Below are 27793 nucleotides of genomic sequence, written 5' to 3'. Positions count from 1 at the left end.
CCCGTAACCCCCCCCCCCTCTAGATCCGCCACTGGTGTGGCACGCCAAAGAACCTTTACTGCTCAATGGCCGTAAGCGCGGAGCATAGGCCTAAATAAAGCCCTTCACCGGTCTTGGTGACGTCTCCATATCAGTGAAAAATTCTCCAGAGGGATGTTAAACAAGATGCAATTAATCTATTTATCATGATTGAACAATCTCTACTTTGCCTTCATTATTTTTGTTCTATCTTGTATATGATTTATGGCATCATTAGAACTGGGTAACTACATTGCACAATTTAAAAAAAAAACCAATGTTTTGATTTGTTTCGTAATATTCAGTTTTAATTCAAATAAGTCTCAGGCTTTCACTGATAAGATGTCGAAAAATGTGAATCCAAATAAGCCAGATAAATACGTGTACAATTGAAAGCAAAATCTAGGAAGTTATTATTTTTTTTAAAGATGTTCATTATACATGTGCAATATTGATAATTTTAAAACTGAATACTGCTCTATCAACAAGAATGGAAAGAACTCATTTTTAACATGAAAGTTAGTGCAAGGGAATATACCAAATCTATAATGTAATAAATTAGATTAATATATACGTGCATGGATTTACATAGTGATTGTTCGTTGATATGTAAATCTAACCCCCAAAGACTTAAGATTTTGTACACAAGTAATTATACACTGTACTCATCAACGTGTGTATTACCGTCCTAGTGTAAAAGATCATATTCATATTGCGAAGTAAACTCACTTGATTTTCTTTGGTCTGAATGAGACACAATACACATTGCTATCGTTTGAATCTTATGAAAAAAGTTCTTTATATGAAAATACAAATAGCTTTAGCATAAAAGCACAATATTCACTGCTTGTGTAGGAGTTCTAATATGAAAAAACTCATAACTGAAGTGACTCGCAATAAACATATTTACAATATGTAAATGTATAAGCTCAATGAGAATCCCAAGCTAGGCACTTAAAAGTTACATTTACAAAAGTAATTTTCAAACGGTAATGTTCAAACCTTCTGTTATATGCAACTAACCTTGACTGGTCCCTTAACAAAGAACCAGTCTAATATTGACAAGTCTAGCTTTTGAAAAAAGCTTAGGGAGTCAGCCAGAGAAATCTCCATAATCATATCACCTATATATTAAATGCTGTAAACTCATATACGGACTATATATCTATTTGGTATCATCATATTCCTAACGGGGAGAGGGTGTCGGTCTCCATAAACGTTAATGAAAATCTTCACTACTAATATTGCTCCTGTTAGAAATAATAAAGAGGCATCTCGCCGAAAAATTTTAATTTTGTTAATGTGAAAAGATCATTCACAGAAAAAATGTGGGGACGGAAAACACAGACAATAAAAGCATGCCCCCCCCCCCCCTCCTTCATCCTTTGTACATTTTGAAATAGCATACTCCTGTTATTGTCAATTGTTTATGTTTAAAAACAAATTGAGAACACGATTACTTTTCATTGTGTGTTTCATGCTGTGGACCGCAAACCATTTTACATTCATGCTTGACACAATGGAAACCTTTATCTCACACTAATCAGATGTACATGTAGTTCAGTGAACAGTCCTCGTAAAATTCCAGGCCGTGTTTTGAAATCGAGGCATCGTCTTCCGTAAACGCAGACCTATAATTTTTTACCTTTTGTCTTTTCCCTCCCCTAAGATCTTTATTCTAATCGTTGAAACAAAACAAAAAAAGTCTGACACCAGATGAAGACAAAAAAGGTTTCCGGTTTCGCTTAAAATAATTGGTAAATACATTATCATGATTAAACATATTACCTTTTTCAATGTTTTTACCTTCGGTATGTTTACCTATTGAAATAATAGCAAAATGTTCAACTCCATTAATTTCTCCTGTCAGAGACTAGTAAATGAGTATACTTATATGATTTGCAAAAATGTCACCTTTTGATACATATTTTATCCGTTGTCCAACGAACTATATTGCCGAACAACTGCTCAAAATTGCCCTTACGGATATGAATATAAACCCCGTTCTCGGTCGGTTGCAAAATTACGACTGATTTAAACACGACTTGTTTACTACAGCGATGCATAAATTTGCCCATAGGTGGCGAAAAACCGGAAACGTGATGACGAAAGCAAAATTCAACAGGCGACAATAAAGCTCAGCTACGCTTAGCGCTTTAAAAAGATCTAGCCCCTAGTGATTTATAACAATGTCCTATGGTATGTGACTGCAGCCAGGTACCTAGTTGTATCAGTTTCACCCCTCTTCCATAAGTAGGCCGATAGGTGTGAGACTTGTTTTGTAACAATTGTAATAGAGTGAAATTTTACACGTTTTTAATACTTTATTTCAGGGATTTCATTTATTGCAAATAAATTGCTTTAATTCAATTTCTTTACAGAGTTTTGAAATTTGATATGAGAATAAAGTTTTATCTAATTGAAATCATTATTATAACTATGACTTGTGTTTGTCTTGTTATTTCATTACTTATTAAATTTTACTGCTTACCAAGCAGAAAAGGTTTTTCTTTAGGATAATTGTTACTATTTATAGATCACTCTAGTCTGGTCCCATGGTTTTTAGGAGGGAAATTTCTTTTGAGGACAGGTATTCTTGTTTTCATGCTTAAGTGGCATAGAAGGGTTGTTGATAAAAGTTTGCCATAGTAGTTTGTTCCTTACTAGTTGATTGATTTATTGGATGGAGCTTTATTCTATTTGAGAAGGTTAGTATTAAACTTAGGATGCGCTATTTCTTTATTTTCACTACTTTATCTTGTCTGAGTGAATGTTTGAATGATAGACAATATGAGGGAGTGAATGATCTTTGCAAGTTTGTACGAATGCTGTAAATAATTGATATATAACATATTAATATATAATTAAATAAGATTCAAATTAATGTGTTTAACTTTTAGAGGAGAGAATGAATGTACGCGTATTACACTTTATAAATTCTTAAGAGTAAATATTCATTCATGCAATAAATTATAACTCTACAGTATATACCTATTTTATTATATTTAGAACAGCAACACATACTATAAAGTAGGAGGATTGCTTTATATTTGCACAGACCTTTGCACCTCATGGGAGGTAAGGTTAATTGTAGAAATGTTGTAAATTTTACAATAAATTCAGTATTACACATGCAAATTGTTAAAGCACTTTAATTATAGTCAGTTTTCTTTTTGTTCAATTCATGTACTTTAGCAGTTTAACATGAATCATCTATTATTTAGAATTTATTCAGTTTGTGTATATCATAAACTCTTTATTATGATAAGCTTATTCATGCTAAGCTTAGGGAAAGATTATTGATTTAAGAAATTATTGTAATTTATAATTTCTATGTATTTTAAACTATCTTTTAATATTTTGATAAGGACCTTGATTGTAAAATTCTTATGCAGAGTTATCGTTCTTGCATTCATAGCTTTGATTGCATTTCAGGGTCACGCAACAATAATTTTAAGTTACATCGCCACAATAAAGATACAATTTTTAACCCACAGCACCGGGTTTAATGTTATTATTCCACCCGGTTACACAATTATAGTCGGCGTTACCTCTAGCTTTAAATTGGGGCTTACTAGCATTCACATACTCATTGAACTGAACTGAATTATTTATTCATCCCAGCACAATTGTATAATTTTACATAAATGTGATGATAATTAACCAATCCTTATTTGTTTAAAAGCATGCGTGAGTAAGGAGATTGACTAGTTTTGCAATTTTTAAAGATTTGAGTAGTCATGGCTGGAACCATGCTTTATCATTATTTCTTATGAAGGAGCTCACTTTTCTTAGAGAAGATTGCTTGTTTGAATTCATTATATCCTTAAATGTGATAATATTTTTAGAACGTTTTTTGTTTTAGTGATAAACATTGTTTCCTTACAGCTATCACACGTGCGGTGAAATTCATCACCAATTTTACACGCATTACTAAGTTTTGTTTCTGGTGAGTTCATTTCTTAGCGACTACTTTCAATAGGTAAGTGGTGATTACAAGTTCGAAATTTACAATAAGTTATAGCATCTTTTCTGGGTAAGATTGATTGATTGTATATTGTTTAACGTCCCGCTCGAGAATATTTCACTCATTTGGAGACGTCACCATTGCCGGCGAAGAGCTGCAGAATTTAGGCCTATGTTCGGCGCTTACGGCCTTTGAGCAAGGAGGGATCTTAATCGTGAAGTGACCGTTTTACCGACACTCCTTACACGTGGTCAGAGAAGTAACCGTTTTACAGGCACTCTTTACACGTGGTCAGAGAAGTGACCGTTTTACAGACACTCTTTACACGTGGTCAGTGAATTGACCGTTTTACCGAAACTCTTTACACGTTGTCAGTGAAGTGTCCGTTTTACCGACACTCCTTACACGTGGTCAGTGAAGTGTCCGTTTTACCGACACTCCTTACACGTGGTCAGTGAAGCGACCGTTTTACCGACACTCCTCACACGTGGTCAGTGAAGTAACGGTTTTACCGACACTCCTTACACGTGGTCAGTGAAGTGACCGTTTTACCGACACTCCTCACACATGGTCAGTGAAGTAACCGTTTTACCGACACTCCTTACACGTGGTCAGTGAAGTGACCGTTTTACCGACACTCCTTACACTTGGTCATGCAGTGAAGAGACCGTTTTACCGACACTCCTTACACGTGGTCAGTGAAGTGACCATTTTATCGACACTCCTTACACATGGTCAGTGAAGTAACCGTTTTACCGACACTCCTCACACATGGTCAGTGAAGTGACCATTTTACCGACACTCCTTACACGTGGTCTGTGAAGTGACCATTTTATCGACACTCCTTACACGTGGTCAGTGAAGTGACCGTTTTACTGACACTCCTTACACGTGGTCAGTGAATAGACCGTTTTACCGACACTCTTTATACGTGGTCAGTGAAGAGACCTTTTTACCGACACTCCTTACACGTGGTCAGTGAAGTGCCCGTTTCACCGACACTCTTTACACGTGGTCTGTGACATGACCGTTTTACCGACACTCCTTACACTTGGTCATGCAGTGAAGTGACCGTTTTACCGACACTCCTTACACGTGGTCAGTGAAGTGCCCGTTTTACCGACACTCTTTACACGTGGTCTGTGACATGACCGTTTTACCGACACTCCTTACACTTGGTCATGCAGTGAAGAGACCGTTTTACCGACACTCCTTACACGTGGTCAGTGAAGTGCCCGTTTTACCGACACTCTTTACACGTGGTCTGTGACATGACCGTTTTACCGACACTCCTTACACTTGGTAATGCAGTGAAGTGACCGTTTTACCGACACTCCTTACACGTGGTCAGTGAAGTGCCCGTTTTACCGACACTCTTTACACGTGGTCTGTGACATGACCGTTTTACCGACACTCCTTACACTTGGTCATGCAGTGAAGAGACCGTTTTACCGACACTCCTTACACGTGGTCAGTGAAGTGACCATTTTATCGACACTCCTTACACGTTGTCAGTGAAGTGACCGTTTTACCGACACTCTTTACACGTGGTCAGTGAAGTGACCGTTTTACCGACACTCCTTACACATGGTAAGTGAAGTAACCGTTTTACCGACACTCCTCACACATGGTCAGTGAAGTGACCATTTTACCGACACTCCTTACACGTGGTCTGTGAAGTGACCATTTTATCGACACTCCTTACACGTGGTCAGTGAAGTGACCGTTTTACTGACACTCCTTACACGTGGTCAGTGAATAGACCGTTTTACCGACACTCTTTATATGTGGTCAGTGAAGAGACCTTTTTACCGACACTCCTTACACGTGGTCATGCAGTGAAGTGACCGTTTTACCGACACTCCTTACACGTGGTCTGTGACATGACCGTTTTACCGACACTCTTTACACGTGGTCTGTGACATGACCGTATTACCGACACTCCTTACACATGGTCAGTGAAGTGACCGTTTTATCGACACTCCTTACACATGGTCAGTGAAGTGACCGTTTTACCGACACTCCTTACACGTGGTCATGCAGTGAAGTGACCGTTTTACCGACACTCCTTACACGTGGTCAGTGAAGTGCCCGTTTTACCGACACTCTTTACACGTGGTCTGTGACATGACCGTTTTACCGACACTTTTTACATGTGGTCTGTGACATGACCGTATTACCGACACTCCTTACATATGGTCAGTGAAGTGACCGTTTTACCGACACTCCTTACACGTGGTCAGTGACTTGACCGTTTTACCGACACTCCTTACACGTGGTCAGTGACTTGACCGTTTTACCGACACTCCTTACACGTGGTCAGTGACTTGACCATTTTACCGACACTCCTTACACATGGTCAGTGAAGTGACCATTTTACAAACACTCCTTACACGTGGTCAGTGACTTGACCGTTTCACCTACCTGCTTTGGCGTGTTCTCTTTTAGCATCACTCAACTTTCTGTCGTACTCAGCCAACTGTTCTCGGAATTCTGCCTCAATCTCAGATTTTTGCTCTGTCACCACTGTAAATGTGTAAAGGTATTTGTCACTGTATTTCAATTCACTGTTTGCTACAGTAGTTAGGATAATCTTTTTCCTTGCAATGCAAGCTCAAACATCCCAATTTTCTATCTCAGTCTATACCTTCAAAGACTATTAACAGTTATCCTCTAAAATGAACTGTTTTCATAAGCCAAAAGAAAGACATTAAGGTCATTCACATTGTATTCACCGTTTCAAAATACCATGAAGGTGTTTTATTTTAAAGGTATACTAGTACTACATGTAGTTGGTTAGAAATGTTCACAATTTTATTTCTATTTTTTTATTATAACGAGTATGTTATGCATACTTTACATTGCGCAAAATGTTGCAAAATATGTCAGATTGTGAATAGGAGCAATATTTTCAGCAGGTAAAAAAATCATCATATGAATACAAGATCATTTTTTTCCTGTTGGGTACTGCTAACAACAATACACTCTTTAACTTGTTCTCTGTAAGATACATGTATGTAATACTGTGATTTAACATTGAAAATTAAGATAATATTTGATACTACATTAACAAAGAACATCAGTGGTCTGATTTATTACTAAGTATAATCCTGACATTTTGACCATTGCCTTGATTCAAATCAGTGATCTATGGAATGAGTGCAGGCCTTCATTCCAAATCCTAATGACGAAACATAATCTCTTTATATCCCTCTACACTACAGTATCAGCACGTCCACCTCCATAAAATGACAGAAACTGACAATCGCTGAAAATTTATTTCCAAAGCCTGCTTCCTCTTCATGACCTGTCTCTGTGTTTCTATTCCTGACCTATCTCTCTAATGTATCAAATGTTTCAGAGGCAGTGTGTCCTTGATTACCTGTACCGACAATGTAATTCCACAGGTCACACTAGTACTAATACTATTATTCTAATACAGATACTATTATCTTGTTCTAGCCCTACTTTTCATTACTATATTGTACATAATTATAATCCATTACTATATTGTACATAATTATAATTCATTACTATATTGTACATAATTATAATTCATTACTATATTGTACATAATTATAATCCATTACTATATTGTACATAATTATAATTCATTACTATATTGTACATAATTATAATTCATTACTATATTGTACATAATTATAATTCATTACTATATTGTATATAATTATAATACAGATACCTTTATCTTGTTCTAGGCCTACTTTTCATTGCTAAATTGTATATAATTATGATTCTTTACTATATTGTGCATAATTTTTATATAATACAGATACTATTATCATGTTCTAGTCATATTTTTCTTTTCTATATTGTATATAATTATAATTCATTACTATATTGTATATAATTATAATACAGATACCATTATCTTGTTATAGCCCTACTTTTCTTTACTATATTGTAAATCATTATAATACATTACTTATATGTGATTATAATTCATTACCATATTGTAAATAATTATAATACATTACTATATTATATACAAGAGGCCCAGGGGCCTTATAGGTCACCTGAGTATCATGTAACAACCTTCCAATGTTTGAATTAGGTTTGTGTTTAAACATAAGAATTTTACTTTTGGATGGAAGAAACATTGAATAGCTATGTGGTCAGCCCCGCCTTTGCACCAGAACTCCTGACCCAGGGACCATAAATTTCAGTTTTGAAAGAAGCATCCTTGATCATCATTATCATACTATTAGTTTGTCTACTTAATACCCAGCAGCAGAGGAGAAGATTTTCAAAGAAATAAAATGCATTTTCACTATATGATCAATAGGGCCCCACCCTAATACCAGAACCCCTGACCCAGGGGCCATGAATTTCACAATTTTGAAAGAGGCATCCTTCCTCATCATAACCATGCTATTGGTTTGTCTACTTAATACCCAAGGACAGAGAAGAAGATTTTCAAAGAAATAATGCATTTTCACTATATGACTTATAGAGCCCCACCCTAGCACCAGAACCCCTGATCCAGGGGCCATGAATTTCACAATTTTTAACAAGAGGTACTGTGAGCAATGCTCACTAAGAATACCCCCCCCCCCCCGCTTACCCCAATCTCCCAAAGGGTGTTGGTAATAGGTATAAACTACCTCTTTTCTGAGTGTTGCTACTTCGATGTCCAGTGCGCGTGACCTTTGACCTTTTGACCCCAAAATCGATAGGGAACATCTTCATCCCATGGGTAGTCCATATGTATGATATGGTGACTGTAGGTGGAAAGGATAACGCTTTAAAGCCCAGAAACCATATTGCTACTTCAATGTCCAGTGTGCGTGACCTTTGACCTTTTGACCCCAAAATCAATAGGGATCATCTTCATCCCATGGGTAGTCCATATATATGATATGGTGACTGTAGGTGGAAAGGATAACGCTTTAGAGCCCGGAAACCATATTGCTACTTCAATGTCCATTGCACTTGACCTTTGACCTTTTGACCCCAAAATCGATAGGGAACATCTTCATCCCATGGGTAGTCCATATGTTTGATATGGTGACTGTAGGTGGAAAGGATAATGCTTTAGAGCCCAGAAACCATATTGCTACTGCAATGTCCAGTGCACTTGACCTTTGACCTTTTGACCCCAAAATCGATAGGGAACATCTTCATCCTATAGGTAGTCTATATGTATGATATGGTGACTGTAGGTGGAAAGGATAACACTTTAGAGCCCGGAAACCATATTGCTACTTCGATGTCCAGTGTGCTTGACCTTTGACCTTTTGACCCCAAAATTGATAGGGAACATCTTCATCCCATGGGTAGTCCATATATATGATATGGTGACGGTAGGTGGAAAGGATAATGCTTTAGAGCCCGGAAACCATTGCATCTACAGACGGACGGACGGACGGACAACCCGATTCCAGTATACTCCCCCCCCCACCCCCCCCCACCCACACACACACACACACAACTTGTTGCGGGGGATATAAAGAGGCATCCTTGCTCATCATTACCATGCTATTAGTTTGTCTACTTAATACCCAGAGACAGAGAAGAAGATTTTCAAAGAATTTCTACATTTTCACTATATGACCAATAGAGCCCCACCCTAACACAAGAACCCCTGCCCCAGGGGCCATGAATTTCACAATTTTGGTAGAGGGCTCAACGCTCATTATAATTATGCCCACAGTTTGGCTTCTTGATGTCCAGGAGTAAAGAAGAAGATTTTTTAAAATTACACTCATTTTGATGGTTTTTGCCCCACCCCTCAGGCCCCAGGGGGGCAGGGACCACGAATTTCACAATTTTTGTTCCCCTCCACCCACAGATGCTATATGCCAAAATTGGTTGAAATTGGTTCAGGGGTTTCAGAGAAGAAGCTGAAAATGTTCAAATGTTAACGCACGACGCACGACGAACGACAACGGACAAAAACAGATAGCAATAGGTCACCTGAATGAATTCAGGTGACCTAATAATTATAATTCATTACTGTATTGTAAATCATTATAATTCATTACCATATTGTAAATCATTATAATTCATTACTTTATTGTATATAATTATAATTCATTACTCTATTGTATATAATTATAATTCATTACTATATTGTATATAATTATAATTCATTACTCTATTGTATATAATTATAATTCATTACTATATTGTATATGATCATAATACAGATATTATTACCCTGTTCCAGCCCTATAATTTTCTTTTAATATACAGTGGGGGTCACGTTAATCTGAACACTTTGTTTCCAAGCAAAGTCCTCTGAATATATTCACGAAGCATCTAGATTTGTTAAATCTTCATATAAGCAACCAATACCTTTACCTCATTGATTTCATTAACATGCTCTGATCATCACCACATTTGGTTTGACATGTATTGCATGTGTAAATATATATCATTTTCAGAACTCTGTTTCAAATACCTAGAGCTTGCACATCAGAGAATGGGTTCTAATGGTATCTATGACTCATTTACAGAGACTTTGCAGGACAATCCAAGAATCACAAAGCCAAATTGATTTTGAAAAATATTTTTTCATACCTAATCTTTGTTATATTACTAGATACAATGCATTTCCTTTTTGATTTTATTGATCATTTCAACTATATGAATATTTTGTTGCACAGTAAACAAGTCAACAGACATTGTATGGGGAAAAAGCTAAATAAATGAGATTTGAAGACTTTATTTTTTATAATCACTGCTTTGGTAATGATAAATAATCTCATAAGATTACCTGGATACATAGAGAATATTACATGTTAAAATCCATGTTGTGTGTCATATCAGCCCGAGTGACCCCATATCAGCCCGAGGGCCGAGAGCCCGAGGGTTGATATGGAGCCCGAGGGCTGATATGACATATGATATGGATTTTAGCATGTTATATTCTATTTATCATATACTGCACTTTTTTATACTTATTGATAAATCTTGTATACATACAGTACAGTGTTTTTGAGTGGGGGAGGTAACAATCTGATATAGGGTTCGAGGGCTGTTTTTACATGATGGTATTATTCTTTTTATCACATGCGGGTTAATCTATTGCACTTTTGAGAAAGATCAAGAAATAGTTGATACACTGCCTACCAATTGATTTACTATGGTAAAACCTTTGATTTACTATAATGGTAAAGACTTGATTGACAACAATAAAAACTTAATTTAATACATACATTGGTTAACTACATGTATGGTAAAACTTTGATATATTGTTTTACTACAGTAAACACCTTGATACATTGATTTACTATGGTAAAAAATTTGATACACTGATTATTACAAGCAAATACGTAATTTTCGGCTTGATATGCATTTTTGCACGCCGGTCTGATATGTGATATGGATTTTCGGACCGGTCGTTGATATCGGCTGTTGTGACGTCACCCGTATTACGCAGTGCAGAATCTGCATAATCATTACCAAGTATATGATAAAATGGAATATACATTGTCGCTAACCAAGGTTATTGAGTCCATTAGTGCCTATCCTACCTCAGCAGGGAAAGTAGGCGTGGCTTGTGACGATGTGGTATATAATGTTCAATTCTTTATTACAATAACATATACCAGAGAAAAACTGAACGATCAATGGAAAACTACGTCTTCATTTTTTGTTACCTGAGGGACAAATTACCTTAATAAATATCATTAATCATTTACCTATATTCAGTAAATTATGGATTGTTGACATTTTTAAAAGTATTATTCATTTCAATGCACTAAATAGGAAAATGCAATTAAATAATGTCATAGTGCTTTTTTTTTTTTCATTTTTGCTTCACAGAATTGTTCATTAATATCATAAACTCCATGTACAACCACTTTCTATTAACTGAACAGAATTCCAAACAATTAAGTGACATCAAATCACAGATGTATATCCAGGCATAATTAAATTGTCATACATCTTCCCTACAGGATAGGTATTTTTCTCGCTATCATCCAATGTAAGCAAATAAGAAATCTGAAAACAATTACCGGGAAATCTCTAGTGTATTGTCTGATATTTATGATTGACTGTGTCTTTTTATCTGAGGATATAGTGTATGGTAAAGGCTCCCATCATAGAAATATATTGTTGGAAATTCACAGTCATTCTTTTTCTTCCTTACATGTATATGCATTTGTTACACACAAACATGTGCATGCTTGTGATTTACTTCACACATCTTTCATCTACATGTATAACACAATAGGATTAGGCAACAGGCAGTGTCTATATATATAAACCTTCTTACTTGTAATTTGAACCAACCAATATTAACTGACCCCAAATATATATCGTAGTTCACTTAATTTTATTAATTATCTGTTCATATGCTTTTCATTCATTTTATGTTTAATTCTGCATTGCAAATACTATGAAGATGAATTGATGCAATATCTTGATTGGCATGCACTGTTTTCGTAATACATCAGGAGATTGAACTATAAACACCTAATTATGGAATTATTATCAGAAATTTAATGCTTACCTTGTTCCAGTCTTACTTTCTCTTTAATGTATCAGACATTCAATGCTTACCTTGTTCTAGCCCTACTTTCTCTTTAATGTATCAGACATTCAATGCTTACCTTGTTCTAGCCCAACTTTCTCTTTAATGTATCAGACATTCAATGCTTATCTTGTTTCAATCTAATTAAAATCAGACTTCTTAGTTCTGCGCCGTATACTTTGCGTAAGAAGATCTGACATAACCCGATTAGGGGTCATGTGCAGATGAACTTTATATCAGCCAATCAGGGCGTCGGCTTTGAAACCGTCGGTGTTTACAATTCAAGGAAAATAGCTGTGATTGTTTGGTTTGAAAGAAAACACATCACAGTCAGAAGTAACGTCACAATGCACCGTTTACGTCGACTGGCGTTATATTCCTCGCGTTAATTAAGAAAACCATCTTGAAAACTATTCAAATCGTACCTATCCCTATTCATACATAAATTGCAATTCACAATTAATTTAATTTGGGTGTATTTTATATTGTATATTGTACGTTTTGTTGTTTGTATAAACGAAATAGATTCGGCATTATTGCAAAAGTTTAGAATTCCTTATGCGAGAACAACACCTTTATAGTGTGTAATAAACTTCGTAGGAAAGCGATTACTGTAACTTGTTTACGAATTGCCTGGAACCGCCTGAATAGCCATCATTGTCTGTATGGCGCAATTTGACTGGCTGATAGTTCTCATGAATATTACAAGCAAAAGGTCATGAGGACATGACCCCCAATGGCGTTATGTCAGATCCTATTATAGCGATTGTGAGTGTATCCTAGGATCTGATTTTAATTAGATTGATCTTGTTTTAGCCCAACATTTTCTTCATTGTAACAGAAATTTACTGCTTACCTTGATCCAGCCTTACTTTCTCTTTAATGTATCAGACATTTAATGCTTACCTTGTTCTAGCCCTACTTTCTCTTTAATGTATCAGACATTTAATGCTTACCTTGTTCTAGCCCAACTTTCTCTTCAATGTATCAGACATTTAATGCTTACCTTGTTCTAGCCCTACTTTCTCTTCATTGTATCAGACATTCAATGCTTACCTTGTTCAAGTCCCACTTCCCTCTTGGCTGCCTCCGTCTTCAAATGATCAATGTTATCATATGCCTCATCCAATTCACCCTGCAGTTTTTCACACAATTCCTCTAGATTACAACATTTCTGGAAAATGAAATATCAATTCAAAAAATGTTCAAAATGTATATATAAAAAGGCCATTATTAAAAAAGAGATTAGAGCAGCCCTTCCTATCCACCCCTAAATGATGGGTAATAACAACAAATTTTGGATTAGGCTTTCATGTACATATAACTAAATAGATTTTATCCATGAAGAACTTACAAAACAACTGCAGGAAAAAATACTTGGCACTCCAACCACAACATAGATTAACTGTACATTATGCTGATCATTTTCAAAATATATGATTACATTTTAAATTGCAAAGCAGTTTTTTTTTTTAAATCCAACCCCCAAAAAACACTTCAAGTATGAGTCCCGACCAAAATTCAGTGCACATGCATGTGTTATCTAAAGATACAACTGCAATGAAATTTCTACACTGGATAAGCAATAATTTAGTTTTCAAAAATCAATATTTTAAGTTATATAGGCATTAAGCTTAGTGCAGGGTCACTTTTTCCTATCATCTGGACTTGCATCCTATTTCTTAAGGTAATTGTCATTGGCACTTTGGGCACCCATTGTGACTAGTAAACTAGCCATGTCTAAATCAAATTTCCTTACTGTCACCTACATGTACATGTACATACACATTGAATAACCATCAAACGGGTCCTTAAAACTAACGGGGGTTAAGTTAGAGCCACTTATACACCTAGCATGGTTATACATTGATCGTCTTTTTTAGATTACACAGTTACAATGAATTACAATGAGGAAGTTGTCCCTGAGACCTAGCTGGGACCCCCCCCCCCCCCACCACCACCACCACCACAATTACCACCAACATCACCTGCATTAAAACATAAGTTCCTGGCTTCTTGGACTTTCAGTTTGTGATATGAAGAGAGTAAAGGACACCAAAATTACTTTTTAAACCTTACCTTCAATCTTAGAGAAAACCCTGAATTCATTAATGACTGACCTGGGACTTTTCTTGTAGCACCTGTTCTAAGTCTTCCACTGTCTTTCTTAAAGTCTTGTTCTCTTCACCACCTGAAACAGCAATACTTTTAAATATCAATCTTCAATAAAATCTTAAAATTCACTGCATAAAGAAGTGTTCCTTTATCAGTTGAGGCACTTGACAATAACGTATTCAAATTACACCACATAAAGGCAATTCTACATTAACAGGGGCAGACGGCAATAATTCATGTAGAATTCTCTTCCTATGGTGGTGTTCTTACATTTAACTGTAGCAGCCTGCAGTCTCTCACTCCAGTTTTCTGCATCTTGTTTTAACTGAGCAGCGAGTCCATCTCGTTCCCTCATCACTTGCTCGAGTTCTAATGATACGTACGACACACTGTACAAAAAACAGGATTACAAGATAAAACTCTGAATAACTAATAGCACCTAGATCTTTTATCAGATAACACAGGTCTTAGCAAATATGTCAAGGTGTGTCAAACACCCCCTCCAGTGGACAAGGAAATATGAGTATAACCTATTGTAGTTAATTACAATGTCAAATGGAAATGACATTAAGTTTGATCTGAAAATTGCCAAAACTACACACTTCGATGAGATTAATATCCATAGGTTCATGCATATAGAAAAAGTCAAAAACATTCAATTCCAGGGAAAATTCAAAGTTGAAGGGCCAAAATTAAACTTAAGATAATTCATCTGGAATGAAACTCAAACTTTACCTGTAACCCATCAATTTACGTTTTTCCAATGAAAACCAGCTCGATGTGTTCAAGCGCATTATAAAAGTTCTAGAGAAATGTGAATTCTACAACATCTTCATAGGGCCAAAATCCTGCTGCACGTGATTTAGGTAGAACAAACCTAACACTTCATTTGTAACTCGTCAACACATACACAATGAAAATCAGTTCAGTATCTGCGGGTATAAAAATTAAAGCCCTGAACACAACTACAATGTAGACTGAAAGGAAGGAGCAACATTACCTGCCCCAACCATTTCGTGGCAGGAGCATAAAACTACTTTTTGTCGAACAACTAAACTTCTCAATTTTGCCACATCACAGAAGCACACACTTTCAGTTCAAGGATATCAGAGTATGCTACTGTATTTTGGCATTGGGAAGACTTTGCCAGTTTTTCTAAAAACCAGTAGTTTGAATTATTATACAGCTAATAAATAGTCTATTATAAAATCTACGTAAAATCTAGAGAATGTTAGCGTTCAATATCCTGAGAATTTAATGAATGCTAACTTTGCATAATGTAAATTGTATGCGCCCGAAACATTCCGAGTATGAGCGTTCAATATTGACCTTACTGTAACGACATAAACAAGTCATAATGATGGGGTTAACAGTTAAGAAATGCATGCTGATATTGCACACTTTCACCTTAGATGCCAATATTGATGAATTCTCGTCTATTTTGGAGTATTTTGAGTGAAAAAGGATATAATTTAACAACTAAATACTTTAGCTATATAATAAAAGGGTTATTGAACTTATATTGGTGAATATTGGCACTCGTTGGCTGTCAAAATGCACTCGCAAGCTCGTGCATTTTGACAGCCAACTCGTGCCAAATATTCACTAATATATAAGTTCAATAACCCTATAATACTGGTGCTTTATTTTCTGACATATTTATCATAAGCAATTATAATTCCTATGAAAAGAAATTTCAGTACTAAATAACAACTTTTATTTTCAGCAAAATTCCGTCATCTGGAAATAAGCCAGCATTTCCAACACGGCAAATTATCCGCTATATGACCCTTTTTTATCCTCTGATGTCACCACTGTACTAATTTAAATGTGATGAGAAATTTAAATAATTGTACCTTTCAGTTGTATTCTGACCTCTAGAAAGGTCATCTACATCTTCACCGTCTCCTTTAATTTTCTTCATGGCTTCATTTCTTCCATAAATTCCTTGTAGAAAAAAAGTCTTTCAATCACCATTCAATTTGAGCTGCTAATGGCATAACTCATCCACAATCCCTTTTCTTACATGATTACATCAGCATGCCATATTCATATTCTACAGACAATTTGTGACATGCAAAGATAACTTAAATGGGAATACCTTGTAAAACCTCTATCCGGCTACTAGCAAAGCTGATCCTTTGACCATAGGCCTTCAGCGATCCCAGGATGCTTTGCATGATTCCAAGATTCCCTTCAAATTTACTGCTGATGCTAAAAGAATAAGGAAAGTTCTTTTCAGTTTTCTATAAAATATGATATTTTGGTAACTTTCATCAAACCACAGCTTTCTTAAAGAGACTCATTTCCATATGGCAAGGGATACAGCCAAAATTGGGTATACAACATATTTGAAAAACTGCATATTTGAACACCATATTTTTCCTAAATTAAACTCTGATGCACTTATTAACCAACATACTCACATTGCAAAACTATCGCTCCTAACAAAAATTTTGGTAAAAGCCTCAAATCTCATTAAAAGCATGCACCCAGTTTATATTTTAAATATTGAGGAGTACAAAAGGTTTTACAGATATAATGAATTTCCAGTGCATAAACCATGTAGCCCCATCATCAAACTGGAACCCCTCACGCAGGAGTCCTAAATATGCAATATCAGTAGAGGAACATAACAATTGTTTAACTGCATAATAGACAACACAGAGTCTTCCACATTTGGATACATTACTAAAACATTGACAATGACATCAGCTTCTCCATTGTCAATTACCCATATTTATGTAGCTATATTTCATTATTGCCTGCTTATAGTGTAAATGTTTCTTAACTGATTTGATACACAAGAGCATGTTCTGCATGCGATAAATTTTTAAACTGAGGAAAGTTATTGACAAATAAGATGATGTTACAGGGGTTTCAACAGTCTCATTTAAAGTCAGCATTTCACAAATTCTATGGTTGTTATGATAATCACATCTGCAAATTAAACCTGTCATTAAGTCAAATGCAGTTTGATATGATGCATACCAAATGTTAGGCCATTCTTTACATCAGGATTTTAACTAAGGATTACTCCGTTTACCTGATCAAGATATAAGTCCCACAGCAAATGCGACCAGTCAACAGGGGAGGCTTACTCATCCCAAACACCTGATCCCACCTCTGGTGTTTCCAGAGGACCATGTTTGCCTTACAATGCATTTTGTATTCTTTTGTAGGATTTATAAGATTTGATCATAGTTTGTTATCTTTACCTTTTTCATGCAAGTGATGGTGCTACCCTACCTTTCAGAGAACTGATAGAGTACATTCATGGTATCTGTATTCTCATGGAGCCTGTCATCCAGACTTAGTGCCATCTGCTGGGCTGCATTCACTTCCTGTTGTAATTGCTGTTAGTGTAAAAAAAAATTATGTTTAAATTTCATTCTTATTTTCATTCAATTTTGTATGTAGGAACTATACCAGTCAGAGTACAAAATTTACAGCTGAACTGACTTTTTACTTTCTTAACTAATTTTACTAGCTAATTGCTTTAGATTCATATAACATATGAAATTTTTTCCCATAAAAGAATTAGGTTAGAGTGATATTTTCTTCTCATTAGTTCAATCTGAATCCAGTCTTACCTTGTTGTTATTTTTCTCCATGTCCAGCTGTGCCTGTTTGTCCGACAGAGAGTGACTCAGAACCACTATCTGGTTATTGGCTGAAGTCAGCTGATTCTGAAGGTTGCACACCTGTAGCAGCAATATCATGCTATCATAACTAAACATTCTCCTACTTAATGTAGTGATGTCATAAGATTTCACAAAGTCAATGATTTATTAAGATTTATGCATGACAGGAACATAAAAAAAATTTTGGAGTCTTTTTCAATAGTTATATGTTTGAAAATATTGAATCCAAGGGCAATAACTCTGTTTTCATAGAATCCTTCATCAAGTCCATTATGAGACAGACTTCCTTTATTTTTCACAAACATTTTGTACATTTTTTTAAAGAAACAGTTTCTTGAAATTGTTATCAATACTATTATATCGTTTTAACCAGATATTGTGAAATTTTGATAATGCTGTTTAAGGAAAATTGCGATTTTCTGACGTTGATAACAGGTATATGTGTGCTAATTGATAAAAAATTTAGTAATTCCACAACATACTTATTTTATCATTTTTATTTATTACTAAGATGTATTATTTGAAAAATCAACAATCAATTCTAAGATTGAACCTATAATTCTAGAAGGGTGGAATTACCTTAAATAACACATAATATGGCTATGATTGAGTATCTGGTGATATAATACAAACTTGTACATGTACAATGTATCTTTAATTGTGATAAAAACTTAAGAAATAAACACAGTCCTCTACGTCTCCTGTTATACTACTGTAGATTCCAAAATGTAGGCGAGGAATTTATTAATGCATAATTTCGTGAGAGGGGTAAAATAAAATTACTTGCTTTTGATTTTTAGTTGCTAAGATACATGCAAGAACTCTTGATTAACATAAGTACTTGCTTTTGATTTCTGTTGCTAAGATACATGTAAGAAACTAGATTAACAGACGACATGTGAATTCATGTTCACGCGATTTGACGTATACAACTCATTTCGCCAAGTACTCGCGTAAAATATGAAATCTACAGTATCGGTGACTGACCTTTTCCTGCCAGTTCTGGTCATCTTTCTTCTGGACAATGGTCACTGATTTCTGTTGTACCAAAAGTTCATAAACTTTCTCTCTCCACCTTTACAAAATAAAACCAAGCATGATATTGCTTTCTTCCAAACATTTCAAATGTCAATTTTCCTACAGAGGCTGTGTTAAGGGAGAAAACTCTTATAAATGATTTTAGAAAACATCAAACATGTATTTGTACCTTGTAAGAAGTAGGCTTTCTTGTTTAGTTTTATCCATTTTCTCTTTGTTGGCCTGCAACAATATGAACAACAATGATATAAAATTTCCATACTGAATACCTACACAAGCTCAAAACCTCTCTCAATCAAACACTGTCTAGTCTCATCTATGATTGGAATAACCAATTTCCTACCCTTGATAGTTCAGCCTCCTGCAGGTTTAGAATTTCTTTCATGGAATTCAGTCTTATGTTCAACAGCTGTAGATTAGACTGGCAATTCTCCCTGTCTATTTCAGAAATCTGAAACAGAGACATTTGTCAACAAGAGGTACTGTGAGCAATGCTCACTAAGAATACCCCCCGCTTACCCCAATCTCCCAAAGGGTGTTGGTAATAGGTATAAACTACTTCTTTTCTGAGTGTAAAAAACAAATGGCATGACAAACCGAACCATATTGCTACTTCGATGTCCAGTGCGCGTGACCTTTGACCTTTTGACCCCAAAATCGATAGGCAACATCTTCATCCCATGGGTAGTCCATATGTAAGATATGGTGACTGTAGGTGGAAAGGATAACACTTTAGAGCCCGGAAACCATATTGCTACTTCGATGTTCAGTGTGCTTGACCTTTGACCTTTTGACCCCAAAATCGATAAAGAAAAAAAAAATCCCATGGGTAGTCCATATGTATGATAAGGTGACTGTAGGTGGAAAGGATAACGCTTTAGAGCCCGGAAACCATATTGCTACTTCGATGTCCAGTGCGCTTGACCTTTAACCTTTTGACCCCAAAATCGATAGGGAACATCTTCATCCCATGGGTAGTCCATATGTATGATATGGTGACGGTAGGTGGTAAGGATAACGCTTTAGAGCCCGGAAAGCATATTGCTACTTCGATGTCCAGTGCGCTTGACCTTTGACCTTTTGACCCCAAAATCGATAAGGAACATCTTCATCCCATGGGTAGTCCATATGTATGATATGGTGACGGTAGGTGGTAAGGATAACGCTTTAGAGCCCGGAAAGTATATTGCTACTTCGATGTCCAGTGCGCTTGACCTTTGACCTTTTGACCCCAAAATCGATAGGGAACATCTTCATCCCATGGGTAGTCCATATATATGATATGGTGACGGAAGGTGGAAAGGATAACGCTTTAGAGCCCGGAAACCATTGCGTCTACAGACGGACGGACGGACAGACAGACGGACAACCCGATTCCAGTATACCCCCCCACAACTTGTTGCGGGGGGTATAATGAGATCATGTACAAAGCATTGGTATATAACAACAAGACAAGGAGTGTTCATCCTCATTTTCACACTAACCATAGTTTGAGTTATGCATGTTCATGTACATATGGTATTGCCCATTTCAATCCTGAAATCAGAGATTTTTTAAAAAATCTTTGAACATTTTCTCTATTATAGCATATAATGTTTCAATACACTTGATAGAAAGTTTTGATGCCATGTACATAATGCACACATGTTAAGGTAGATATGTACATGTCCTCTAACCTTGAGTCTGTTTTCCAGGGTTTCTTTCTCTTTTCTCCAGATCTCCACAGGCCTGGGAATAGTTTCTGATTCTCCAATGTAATTCTTCAGCTGTAACACCTGTTTGGACTGGTTTTCTACAGTCTGGTTTTTAGATCTGTCATCAGAACAAAATGCACATTCATTTCACAAGCTTTTTTCTGGGCGCATATTGTGCATTTACTTACAAAATACGCCATGTTTATATCTTATCGGTCAATAGGATGATTTACATGTAGCTAAGTAAAAGCCTGGAAAGCAAGGCGAATATCATACTTCAATGATAGCTAAATCATTGTATTGACTAAAAAATGTCAATAATTGCTTTATCATATGATTGAATAATTCAAAGCAATGAAACTAGCTACTAGAAACCCATCTTTATTTACAGCTAGAGTGCAAGACCTAGCCAAAAGTGATTAGAGACATGAGTTTTTTATTTATTATATGACTAGACTACAACATAGAAAGTATTGAGAGATGCAAGTTTTTGTTTATCATGTGTGACTAAATAATTTAAAACAACTATCAATTATGTACATTATTGATGTGCTTTATATAAACTTATTTCTACATAATTAAGATTTGGAGCAATTGGAGCTGATGCCCTATTTGGCATAATCATGATTTAGAACTTGTTCTCTATTTGATAATGGATGAAAAGAGATTTTCATATTTTCACGCAACCATAAATCAGCGATCTTGTCACACCAACAAGACTGCTGAAACTTAATTCCAATATAAGTCCACGAACAGAATTATACCTTGTATTTCTCCACCACTTAAACTGTAATAATATTTTGATTTGTGACATACTAGTATCTGCCCATTACCTAAGTTCTGCCTCAAGATCTCCCACTTTCCTGGACAACTCTTCCTGTGTCTCCTTCAACTGACACTCAAGCTCTTCTGACCTTGACTTTGACTTTGACAGTGTCGAGGACAGTTCATCTCTCAATCCTTGTATAATACCCTCTAGTTCTTCAGTCTGTCTCTGGTGGTCACAACTCAGTTTGTTGATTTCCATGTCGTATCTTTCCTCCAGAGTCCTTAATTCCGCGGCTAACTCAGCAGATCGCTGTACCTGTTGCCGTTCCTTGTAAGTCTGTTGTTTCTCTATCTCTAGCAGCTCTTCCTTGTGTTTGGACTTTAACACCTGGATTTCTTTCTTTAAGTCTGATATCTCACTGCTCTGTTTAATTATTTCATCTATATACTTTCTTTCTTCATCTTTGGAAATTTCTTCTCTCACTCTTGTTCCCTATAAACAAATTACTTGATACATGTAACTAAATCGTGATCAATTCTTCTAAATTTCTTTCACAGATGAAGATGATGAATAAATTCTCTAAAAAAGAAATTCCACAAAAGACTTCATTTCATCACCACTGTATAATTAATCATATTACTGTACAACTTTATTCTGCATTAATTTGTGGAGGTTGTCTTGTCAAAATAAGGTCTAACATGCTGATTTATCCAACAAGAGACCAGAACATGGAAATTAAAGTCTCAAAAAATATAAGTAATCTATCTATCTATGTATCTATCTATCTATCTATATATATAAAATTTATATTTTATTGCTTGAATACTTGTCTATGAAATATGATTGCGCCCATGACAAAAAGTCCTTATGGCATATTCAAGAGAACAAAGAAATAACGTCACAAAGATTTGACGTTACGTAGGTCTAGCACCATTCGTAAAGATGCATATGTACACGCACATGATTCAAAACCACGTGTTAGATTTAATTATGCTTATAAGATATGCACGCTTTAAACTAAACCAAAAAGACAATTTGGAAACAATAGGTTTGAATGAAATATTTATAGAATTTATTATATTTAATTTTAAGAATCTGAATGTTCCGCGTCGGTTTCTTTCGACAGCAGACCGGCAAGAATAAAACATTTAGGTAACAGCAGATATTGCAGCGCAAATCCATGAAGGTTAATCTAAGGTTGTGTTTATTTCTTTGAATAATTAATCCTGAATGAGTCATAATTTTCAATACAAAAGTTGAATCCACTTTCTAAAATTTCATGATCCGCCTCGGCTGCGGCAATGTGTACACTGTCAAGTCGATGTTAAACAGACAATTTGTGATACATCCCCAATTTATGAGGTTATACCCTATCATAATTCCTTATTTGTTGTACATAATTTACAGAGTAGTAAAAAGTCATGAAAAATTTGAATATTTTTGAGTTTAGTACATTCTGTATGAAAAATCTGCGCGTCTGGTAATTCTATTTATAAATTTAAGAGAGATAACTCTTTAACAATAACTTAGTTACTGAGGTACCCCAAAGGAAAATGAAAGGTGAAGATAACGACCATCGAACAGTGATCAATCTCATAAATCCCGTAAGCAATTAAATAGATGGGCCAAGCTGGGCAAACACGGACCCCCGGACACTGAATTGATGTGTTGATTTAACCAAATATGAAAAGTTCACTTGCCAGCTACATGTTTATTAAACAATTATTAGCAGACGCAAATATATCACATTAGCCAGTGGCGGATTTAATGGGGGCGCAGTCGGCGCGCGTCCCCACTAAAATTTTCAAATTTAAGGTAAATAGTGGCATCTAGTTTAGAAAAATGTAAACAATAAAAGAAACAATAATTTCTTCCACTTTTGGAGAAATAAATGACCAAATCTTTTGATTTATTAAAGTACTTTTATTGGGAGAACTTAATTTTTTCTTCAAAAAACCCCTTAAAATATGACTCATTTTTATTAATTTCGCCCTATCAAAAAATTACAAAAAATAGTGAAAAGGACTACATGTATGAGACATATTTCACCCCTCATAAAAACTGTAAAATCCACGAGCTCCCGGTGGCTCGCCCCCAACAAGGCCTTCGCCCTGGACCCATTAGGGGCCTCAAGACGGCCCCACACCCTCTGTCTAAAAAAAAGTGCGCCCCTCTAACCGCGATTCCTGGATCCGCGCCTGTTATCAGATTTGAAGTCAGATTGTGCAATCTTTGTAACATATATTTAGGATTTATATATCTTTCCGGTTTTATAAATTCATTTGAAGCCGGGTTTTTGGAAGATGAATAAGTTATTAACACATTTACAGTCATTGGTCTTTTGACGGTTTCTGACAGACAGTAGGTCTATAATTTTCCAGGGGGGAGGGGTAGCTGGAGGGAATGTTTGGGTTAAAAAGAAAATAAAAGAACGCAGAGGAATTTCGAATAATCATTGACAAACAAGCAAAATTAAAAAAAAAAAATTAGATAATAATTTTTAAAATTAAAACCAAATGCATGGATATAAGAATTGAAACCTAAATAGTGTTATCATTCCCTAACTTCGAATGCAAAATATTTGGGGTAATTAAAAACAGGAAAAACATAACTTATCAAAAATAGGACACCTTCACCTCCCCACCTCCACCCTGGTTCTACGTTGCTGGTTTTTAGAGTATAATTTAGGAAGCATTGATTATGATATCGAAAACAAATACTCACTGAAAATAGAGAAATTGAAAAAAAGACAACTACTAAAAAAAAAATAATGATAAAACCTACCAAAAAAAAATGATTTTGATACTCGTTTAATATTTACCCCCTTTGAAGACTGTTGACAATGCATTGACTATCAACAATATCGATAATAATAAACATACTTTGGCAATATTTTTCTCATTTGTAAGATTGTCTTCGTGTGCTACTTGTTTGGTAGACTGTACATGTATGTTGGTCAAGTTTGATTACGTGGAGTTTTTTGTTCTTTGGGTTTTTTTTTTGTTTTTTTTTGGTTTTTTAGGGGGGGGGGGGGGAGGTTCCTGGATGTGTTCTGCACCAGAGTGCTTTGTTAAAGAAAATTTAATTACTCGTGTGTGTCAGAGTGTTTAATTACCCGTGTGTGTCAGAGTGTTTAATTACCCGTGTGTGTCAGAGTGTTTAATTACATGCACCAGTATGCGTCAGGATGTTTAATTATCTGTGTGTGTCAGGGTGTTTAATTGACCGTGTGTGTCAGAGTGTTTAATTGTCCGTGTATCAGAGTGTTTAATTGCCCGTGTGTCAGAGTGTTTAATTGCCTGTGTGTGTCAGAGTGTTTAATTGACCGTGTGTGTCAGAGTGTTTAATTGTCCGTGTATCAGAGTGTTTAATTGACCGTGTGTGTCAAAGGCTTTGTTTTTTAGAGTGTTTAACTGACCGCGTGTAAATAAAAGTGTTCACTTGAGAGTGCATCGGTGAGGTGTTCACTTCAATAGCTAAAATCCAAGAAGCTAGAGTGAATAAAGCGATATATTTTACAAATGTTTTAAGTACCATGTAGTGAATTTCTTACAAATATATCAGGATATAAAAGTGTTCAGCTGTAGTTGAGAAGTTATAATGTGTTCATTTGGTACATGTTACATGTAAATGTATGATGTGTCTGCGTGTAAGTGTGTGTGTGTGTGAGAGAGAGAGAGAGAGAGAGATGTGTATGTTTTTTTCCATTTGATCCCTAAGGGTAGATGTTGTAAGTTTTCTCTCTGTAGCCTGGTTTTCTGCATGCTGCACGATTTCCGTGCGTTTGGGCAAATGCAGTTACTTTTAACTTCTCTTTCGCAGTAAACGAGTGACGTAATTTACCCATCTTAAACACAGCGAAATTTCGGATTGTTATGTTTGAATTCCCCGTTTCACTACCATTTAATTGTTTCTTTACAGACGGAGCACCAATTCTCTACGGCACCAATTATACTTTTGGCTTTGATTATCATAATTTTGATAATTACTGAGTGGGGTTGATACATGTATATTGCATCTCTGTACACCATTTTTCGCAGCTTCGGTAGTTTGTCAATTACAACATATTGAATGCCCATTCAATATTTTGAATTTATATATATAACGTCGGCTATATGATTTAAAGTTTAAACGGAGAAAATATATAGTCTGTTAAATTTTTAATAGAAATGCTACAAAATCTCGTGCTTTACTGAAATCTACATTTCTCCCAGAAGATACTCAGTGAAGATTACCGCTATAAGGCATGTTTGCCATTTCTTAAAATGTTGCTCCGCTGTATTGAGGACGTACATTATTTCCACATACAATTCCAGTGAAATTAATCGCAAATAATAAAATCAAGATTACCGCTTGGTAAGAATTTTTGCCGCGTATTATACACACGAGCTGCGATTCTTCCTCAATTCTCAGACTCAAAAAGGGGGTGCGTATCAAATAGCAATGCGTATTTTATTTGGCAAAATACGATATATTTCATGTTTTATATATTTTTTAAAAACTAAAACAGTGAAAAGCTGATTTTCCTTAAAGTCGTATCATATTAAATTTAAAACCATTAAATGCCTAAACATTTGAGCTTTTTTTTCCCACACAATACACACACAAACAATTAAGGAAATGAAATTAAGACTTACAACACCTTGTTTATTTCAGATTAAATGTTGTTCTAGGAATGACGCCAAGAACGTCATAACGTTACGCTGATGCTTTAGAAATATATAAGTGCCTCAAACGCAGAAAAATACGTCTTAGAAGTGAAGGAGGGCTATAAAATTTCATATTTTGAATCCTCTACCTATTATCTATCAGAATCTGCTAAAAAGTGAAAATGAGTAAAAATTGCCATAAGGGCCCTTTTGTCATGGGCGCAATCATATATAAATACACACAAAGATAAGTAGAAGATGATATAAAGATAACTTACAAATTGTGGAATAAATTGGGGCATAGGTGTCTTCTCCCTATAAAGTATCAGTAGAGGTCAGTAAATGCAATATGCACATAGCATAATAACAAAATACTGAATACAGATTGAAATTTTATGAAAGTATTTTATGCTGACATTGAAATACAAAGACTCATGGTATCAAATATAACCCATAATACTTCACCATGCTTCCTGTTACCTTAAAAGCTTCTGGTTTTCCAGTTTAAGTGACATGACTTCATTAGTTGCTCTGGCCAATTCCTTCCAAGCTGCATCCACGGTATGTGTCTCAAATGCTGATGGTGGTAGTAAATCAACCTTATCATGGTCTGTGTAAACCTCTACAACAAATACGTAACCAAATTTTTTTTAGATGGCAAGTAACAACATTTAAACAGCAACATAGCATCTGGAATGTCTCTTTACTTATGATTTCTTTCTTATACATATTTACATATTAATTAAATGTACTGGTCCTTGAGAAAAACAAAACACTTATTGAGTTTGTTCTCATTGTCTAAAGAAATTTCTTGAGTTGTAAATAAGTCCATAGAAGACTAAGCTTCACATTGCCTTTTATGGACCCAACAATTTTTTTGTAGATTGAAAAAAATTAACAAAGACAAACAAACTTATTAACGAATCCTGATAACTATTTCTAACTGACCCTCATATATGTGTATATATTATGATGAATTGATGCATCTAACTGTATGACTCCTTGTAAATTTGCTCTCTATATTTGCAGCTGCATAGATTATTTATATAGTAAACAGAGGTCTTGCTAATATAGAATTAACCCTCTGGTAGGATTGTCAACCTCAGCAATTTTCAAAGTGTTTAACTGCCTCATGCTGGTTTCTACACATGGGCCTGGCTTTAAAGAATTTCCTTTCGAAAAAGCTGTCACAATTTTGGAAGGATATGAAATCTAGTCTAAGCATTGTATTTGTAATTGTTTCTATACAATTAAATAATGTATGTGATGTTCAGTACTCTTATTTTGTTGATCACAACAAAATGTGAATACAAAAAATCCAATCTATGCACTTTCCTCCACAGTTAAATTTTAGATGATGGAGAACCCTGATGATAGTTGAATTACAGTACACCAT

At 35.4% G+C, this 27793-nt stretch overlaps 1 protein-coding gene across 1 annotated transcript in view; it reads right to left on the bottom strand.

The window, feature by feature from the left end:
* Positions 1–27793, bottom strand: part of LOC125673088 (coiled-coil alpha-helical rod protein 1-like) — a 40689-nt gene that overhangs the window by 12266 nt on the left and 630 nt on the right. The window contains exons 2-16 of the mRNA XM_048909354.2: positions 26878–27019; positions 26676–26712; positions 21813–22240; positions 20962–21097; positions 19629–19736; positions 19455–19507; positions 19235–19322; positions 18197–18307; positions 17853–17959; positions 16705–16817; positions 16460–16550; positions 14874–14992; positions 14609–14679; positions 13545–13662; positions 6410–6511 (exon numbers count right to left, since the gene is read on the bottom strand). Coding sequence (XP_048765311.2) covers positions 6410–6511; positions 13545–13662; positions 14609–14679; positions 14874–14992; positions 16460–16550; positions 16705–16817; positions 17853–17959; positions 18197–18307; positions 19235–19322; positions 19455–19507; positions 19629–19736; positions 20962–21097; positions 21813–22240; positions 26676–26712; positions 26878–27019 — 1824 coding nt within the window. The remainder of the gene's footprint in view (positions 1–6409; positions 6512–13544; positions 13663–14608; positions 14680–14873; positions 14993–16459; positions 16551–16704; positions 16818–17852; positions 17960–18196; positions 18308–19234; positions 19323–19454; positions 19508–19628; positions 19737–20961; positions 21098–21812; positions 22241–26675; positions 26713–26877; positions 27020–27793) is intronic.

Source organism: Ostrea edulis, chromosome 3 (assembly GCF_947568905.1).
Source record: "Ostrea edulis chromosome 3, xbOstEdul1.1, whole genome shotgun sequence".
In the NCBI taxonomy this organism is placed as follows: domain Eukaryota; kingdom Metazoa; phylum Mollusca; class Bivalvia; order Ostreida; family Ostreidae; genus Ostrea; species Ostrea edulis.
Note: the sequence above shows the minus strand (reverse complement) of the source record. Positions and strands in the feature narration are given on the sequence as shown.